General features: G+C 33.3%; 1 protein-coding gene across 2 annotated transcripts; it reads left to right on the top strand.

Annotated features, from left to right (window-relative positions):
* The first annotated feature begins 607 nt into the window (after nucleotides 1-607).
* LOC7474162 (rRNA-processing protein EFG1) lies at nucleotides 608-4055 on the top strand. Of its 2 annotated transcripts, none has more exons than XM_024609580.2 (8): nucleotides 608-947; nucleotides 1056-1185; nucleotides 1276-1406; nucleotides 1676-1814; nucleotides 2490-2604; nucleotides 2907-2970; nucleotides 3096-3389; nucleotides 3827-4055. In XM_024609580.2, the coding sequence occupies exons 1-8, from the start codon at nucleotides 789-791 to the stop codon at nucleotides 3830-3832; spliced, it is 1038 nt and encodes a 345-aa protein (XP_024465348.1). In that variant the 5' UTR covers nucleotides 608-788; the 3' UTR covers nucleotides 3833-4055. The 2 variants fall into 2 exon arrangements, with proteins under 2 accessions (XP_024465348.1, XP_024465347.1); XM_024609579.2 differs by having other exon boundaries at nucleotides 609-947; nucleotides 1053-1185.
* The last annotated feature ends 2023 nt before the right edge of the window (nucleotides 4056-6078 follow it).

Here is a 6078-nt window from a genome sequence, read left to right as displayed (position 1 = left end):
CTTTGAAAATCAATTATTATTAATGTTTTACAAGGTGTTTGAGAATATAGTATCAATTGCTTTTCAAAATACTTTTCACTTAAAAATAAATTAAAATAATATTTTTTTTTATTTTTAAAAATTTATTTTTAATATCAACATATTAAAATAATTTAAAAATATAAAAAATTTAATTTAAAATAAAAAATAAAATTTAACCAATTTTTGTTCGGGCCAAAATCCCATATGATACCTAAATCTCATATTAAAATGATAAATTTTTTATTTTTTAAAATTTATTTTTAATATCAGCATATCAAAAAGATTTAAAACTAAAAAAAAATTAATTTAAAATAAAAAATAAAATTTAACCAACTTTTATTCGGGCCAAAATCTCATATGACACCTAAATTTCATATTAAAATAACAATTTTTTTTATTTTTTTAAATTTATTTTTAATAAATTAAAATAATTAAAAAGTATAAAAAATTTTAATTTATAAAAAATATATAATTTAACTACCATACGAAATACCTCAAACGGACACTTAAAACACCGCCTAAGTAGAACACTATACACCAAGAAAGTACTTAATAATCTCTCGAAAAAAAGAGCCATATTAAAAAAAAAAAAAAAAACCAAAAGGTAGTGATCGTAAAACCTCCGGCAAAAAAGAGAAAAAGGGAGGCAGAAAAAAGCGAAAGCAGAGCATTCCAAATCGTCTCGAGTGAGTGGAAAAAAAAAGAGGGCTGCAACAAGAGAAGGGAAGAAAAGAGGGAGGCATATCTTCCAGCTTTCGAAGAGAAACATGGCCCACGGTGGCTATGGCAAGCGGAGGGTGGCTGAGCGCAAACCCCCTGTAGGCCGCCGTTCCAAAGGATTAGGCGGAGACAAGAAGCCTAAACAAAAGCCCAAATCCGTCTCTCTCAAGAACCAAATTCGCTCCGTCGAGCGCATGCTCCGCAAGGTCCTTACTACCTTCCAACTTCAAATTTCATTTTTAATTAGGGTTTTTCTTGTCTTCAATCTATCAATTTTCCATTTGATTATTAATTAACTTTCTTTGTAATAGAAGGAACTTCCGCCTGAAGTAAGGGAAGCTCAAGAGAAAAGGTTAGAGGAATTGAAGAAGCAACAAGAAATTCATACTCGTTTGGCTCTTGAACGCAAAATTTTCTTGCGTGATAGGAAGATTAAGTTTTTTGGTAACTCCTTCAGTTTTTTCAATGAAATAAATTTGTTCATTAATCAGTCTCATGCTGAATCCTCATAGTCATGTCCTCTATTTTGTTTAGAGAGAAGAAAGATCGAAAGAAGAACACGGCGTCTGGAGAAACTGCAGCGTGCTTCATCTGGCCAGGCTGCTCAAGATGTTGATCTTGCTGACCAGCTTTCTAAATTGAAAGAAGATCTTGAATATGTTAGGGTAAGCTGCTCTGCACGTTTTTTGCACTCTAACTTTTCCCCTTTTCTTCGGTAATATGTAAAGGGCATGTACTGTAGTTCTGTACTAAGGTAATCAAAATTTAAGAGACAGTCTACTGCACAGTGTGAGATAAGCTGAATGAAATGTTGACTGTTGTGTATTTAGTTTGGAGAAGTGTTGTAAACAAATAGCATTAACTCAGCTTGTCCTGCTTCTTGTTTTTTATTAATTTTTTTTTTCATATTGCTATTTTTCTTATGAACTTGCAGTTTTTCCCCAAGACTGAGAAATACGTAGCTTTATTTACTGGAGGTGAAGATCCAGAAATTGTTGATAGGAGAAATAGATTGCGCAAGCAGATTAAATCCAACTTAATTGCTGCTGCAGCCAGCGGCAAGGATTTGGAAGGTATCTTCTTTCTTTTACTTACCTCTGCAACTTTCTAAATAAAGTTTTATGAAAGAAGTTACTTCCTTGCTACTGGATTCATGGCATGGTATTGCACTCTTGTATATAGTTCTTGAAATCTATCCAGCATTACATGCATGTGGATCTGCTCCGTGGATTAAGTTTATTTTGTAGACATTTGTGTTTAGAAAAATCATGTTGTCCTCAAGAAATCAAAATATCAAACTAAAATATACAATTAGATGTGTATCTGTGGTAATAAAGACTACACTGTTGGTTATCATATGAAGAATGGTTTACCCTATCTTACAATTATGTGCACCACAATCCTTTGTGAATGCTTACATAGCCAAGATGAAGAAAAAAGGGTTTTTGTGTGTGCTCTCGCCAATGATGGGGACCCACCCTTTATGCCTGGTAGATATGACTTGGCTTCCCATTTATTGGGCTGTGGGCAGATCATTAGAAGGATAAATTTGATTACAAATAAATGATATGGTTCAAAAGCAGAAAGAGCAGGCACCACCAACTAATCCTTTCCACACTGAAAAGGGCTTTGATTGGTGGATGGATTATATATCTATTCATGCTAATACATTCTCATCATAGTAATTTTGTTATGATATCTTATTGTTATTGTGATGGTGATGTACTTTATTGGACTTCTGTTAACAGAGACAGGGAGTGAGGATGATGGACTTTTGGATCTGAGTGAAGATGATTTCTTTTTAACTGGAACCTCGAGTGATGAAGCTGATGCAGATGATGAATGGACAGATAAAAGCACAAGGTATATATCATAATTGTGAGTGAAGATTCTAGTTTCAAGATTTACACTTACAATTGGGCAGGCTATTTTATCTTTGTGGTTGGATTTGTATTTCCTCAATGTTTTTATTAGTCACATGCTGGATCAAGATAGAAATAAATAAATATGCATGTACAATTGTTTATTCTGCTAGCTTTCTGTTGTCACTTCGGACTGGAAGCTCTGTGCACCCATTTGTTCCTATATTTAGATCTTCATAATATAGTTTTGCATATGCTTTCAATTGGGTTATACCCTAAAAGGTGCAAATTATAATTTTTCAGGGAACCAGCTTCTAGTGCTTCTGGCAAAGCAGCATCTGGAATGTCAAGTGATGAAAGAAATCAGGTCACTTGTTAAACCCAAATATTGAATTTTCATGTGAAAATATACACTAGTGATTTATTTTTCCTTATTTTTTTCCCTTGAAAATGATTTTTTTTTTCTGACTTCAATTTTTCCCATCAAGACAGACTGCTGCCAGAGCTCTAATGCCTCCTCCGCGGCCTTCAAACAATTTGCATGCAAATTCAGTGCATGCTCAATCAAAGTTTGGAGCTTCATCTAGTAAAAATTCATGGAAACAGAGGGCTGAGATTTCTACATCTAGCAATACATCAAGTAGCAGAAGTAGAGCTTCCTTTAGGGCTGGGGGGTCTTCAAGTACAAGGACAGGACACAGTAGTAATCTAAGTTCAAATTTAAGTTCAAATTCTGATGCTCATAAACCCCGAAGGAAGAGGAGGCCAAAGAGGAAAAGGCAACAGGTATGTTACTCTTGACTGTTATTTTGTCCATTTCAGCATTTTCTCTCCTTATTTCTGTTATAATGATTCTGTCATTTGCCGGATTTGCATTTGTTGGGCTAAGTATCTTAGGAATAGCAGTCTTTCTCTGAGGATTTATTCCTTAAAAATGGACAAAGCCCTAGATAGGCATATGGGTTTGTGTGTAGGAAAAAGAGGAGAAGAGAGAGAGTGAGACATTCCTGGTGTTCTTTGTAACTTCTGCATTAAAAAAGAAATCTACTATCTTGAAAATAATTTCATGAACTGAGTTTGTTAGGAGTGCAAGTTTGTGTATATGGTTTATACCGTAATAATAATAATAATAATATCTTATGGAGTAGCATGCTTCTCTTGACTGTTTTATTTAATTATCAAACCTGCTGTGGCACATGATTTGTTTCTTCCTCTATTTGCAGGCCTGAAATGGATGGAGTCAGCATACATGTAACTGCACTACAATCAATTTAAGTAGCTTATCAGATATCTATTATTATTATTTTTTGCAGGTCTGTTGTAACCACCAAATATTTTTCAATTTTTTTTATCACTAAACAGTCAGGAATCTGTACCTTTTGCCCTTTGAATGTTTACTTGATCCCGCGCCTGTGAAGTGCTAGGGTTATTGAGAATTCTTTCCTACAGAAACTCACTTTCTGGTTTGTTTATAATGGATTGTATGACTTCAATGTTGCCGCATCTTGGCGATGTTGTGGTAGAGGCAATTGGATCTGAACATGGCTTGTAAGGGATTTGAGTGGTTTCCAGCGATAAATACTCGGCGCTCTCATTCTTGAATCCTTTTCTTTAAAAAAAAGTTCCTGTAGCGCTCGCTTGATATACGTGTCCGGGGTCAACCCTTTTTTTTATTATTATTTTTTGAGACGAGGAACTCTCACATCGAGTAGGATGGATAAATTCGAGATAGGGGATAGGTATTTTAACAAGATTGCTAATCGAAGTGAGACAATGAGTCCAGTTGATGGTCAGCAAGCATGGGAAAGGGGAATTTTCGCATATCATAAAAAGATGAGATGAACTATGGTCTCACAAGCTATTCTTACAAATATTTACAAATTTTGTGGATTGGGAGTTGGTTCGAGATGATCTTTGAATTATAATTCTTAAATGAATCATAATTCAAAAGTTTTTTCTCATAAATGATTTATACAAAATGAGTTAAAAGATTTTAAGTTTCGAATATATTTGATAAAAAATAACTCAAATCAGGGTATAAATCAGAATCTATAAATTAACATTTTAAAACTTTTCATTAAATAAAAAAATTGACTCAATTTGTAATAAATTTTTTATTTAAATTGAAAATTATTTCTAAGATTTTTTTCCGAGTTAAAAGCTAAAAATAACTAAAATCAATTTGCAAAAATCATCCTAACTATAACCCAAATGATGCCAAATCTTTATTACATCTTTCAATTAATAAGTCAAATTTGTGGGTTAAATGAGGCAATGAAATGAAACTAATAAGAAATAATGCAATGGAACAGAAGAGTAAAAAGAAGAAGAACGCAAAATCAGCTATGATTAATTCTAGGCAGTTGCCCGCATACTGTCGCAGGAAACATGCGTGGAAGCTACAATTTTTCATTTAAACGGTGCTTGCTTTATATGTCTTTTGGTTATCTGCTGCTTAAACTTCTCTCTCGCCGCATGTATTTCAGGATTTCCTGCACTACAAATCCATGTTGGCATGATGCAATAACTAATTTTCATGATTTTTCTCCGTTCAATGCATATTCATTCAAAAAAAAAACAAAGAAAGAAGAAGAGACATCTTAGGTCTCGATTCACCTTTTCTCCACTATGACTAGCTGGGCCGATCCCGTGCAGATGACATCGGTGCATTTCTCCTCTGTCGACCCAGCGAGGTGGGCTGATAGGGAATTTGTCTATCTACTTTTTAGGCCATGGAGAATTTAGACCCAAATAGGCCCTGACCTTCTCCAATAGCCCATTCTATCGAAGCCCATTTCTATTTTCAAAACCTTAAGGAGGGCGTTTGTCTACGCGGCTGCGGCTGTGTTTTATTTAAAACGCAGTTCGCAGCCGTTTGGTAATAACAAAAAACACTTTACTGTGCATGGGATCCACGTTTTTTTTGCGTTTAAAATGCTGGAAAGGAAAAGCTACGAAAACCTGCTTTGCATGCACTGTAGCGGATTAAAAACCTGCGGACAGTGCAATTCACTGCACTGTTCACGTGAACAGTGCAATTGAATTGCACTGTTCGCAGGGTTTTTTTTTTTTTAGTGTGTTAATTGTATTAATTTTTTTAAAAAAAAAAACTAGTTTAGAGAATTAAATTCATTCGCGATGTGAACAATATTTTTTTCTCGAAAAACTAGTATAGAGTGAATTAAATTCACGTGCACAGTAATATTAATTTTATATCTGATAATATTTTATCTAATTTTATTACACGCTCAAAAAGTTATAAAAACTGTAGTTCTTATCGGATGAATTTTGGACGTAATAGAATTATAAATAGTTTAATGAAATAATAAAAAATATTTTATATAAAGTATTATTTTTTTCATGATGTAATAAGAGTAATTAATTTTACAATATTTAAATTTAAAACCATCAATATTAATATATTTTTTAAAAAATTATTTTATAATCTCAATTTCAAAAGCATTCTTAACCAAAC

Source organism: Populus trichocarpa, chromosome 10 (genome assembly GCF_000002775.5).
Source record: "Populus trichocarpa isolate Nisqually-1 chromosome 10, P.trichocarpa_v4.1, whole genome shotgun sequence".
Lineage (NCBI taxonomy): Eukaryota > Viridiplantae > Streptophyta > Magnoliopsida > Malpighiales > Salicaceae > Populus > Populus trichocarpa.
The sequence above is the reverse complement of the archived record's forward strand: the minus strand, read 5'-3'. Positions and strand labels throughout refer to the sequence as shown.

Excerpts from the sequence above, each read along its gene's own strand:
- LOC7474162 (XM_024609579.2), top strand. The coding sequence starts at position 789 with ATGGCCCACGGTGGCTATGGCAAGCGGAGGGTGGCTGAGCGCAAACCC. Across the intron at positions 948-1,052 it reads TCGAGCGCATGCTCCGCAAG|AAGGAACTTCCGCCTGAAGT; the intron begins GTCCTTACTACC and ends TCTTTGTAATAG. Across the intron at positions 1,407-1,675 it reads AAGATCTTGAATATGTTAGG|TTTTTCCCCAAGACTGAGAA; the intron begins GTAAGCTGCTCT and ends ATGAACTTGCAG.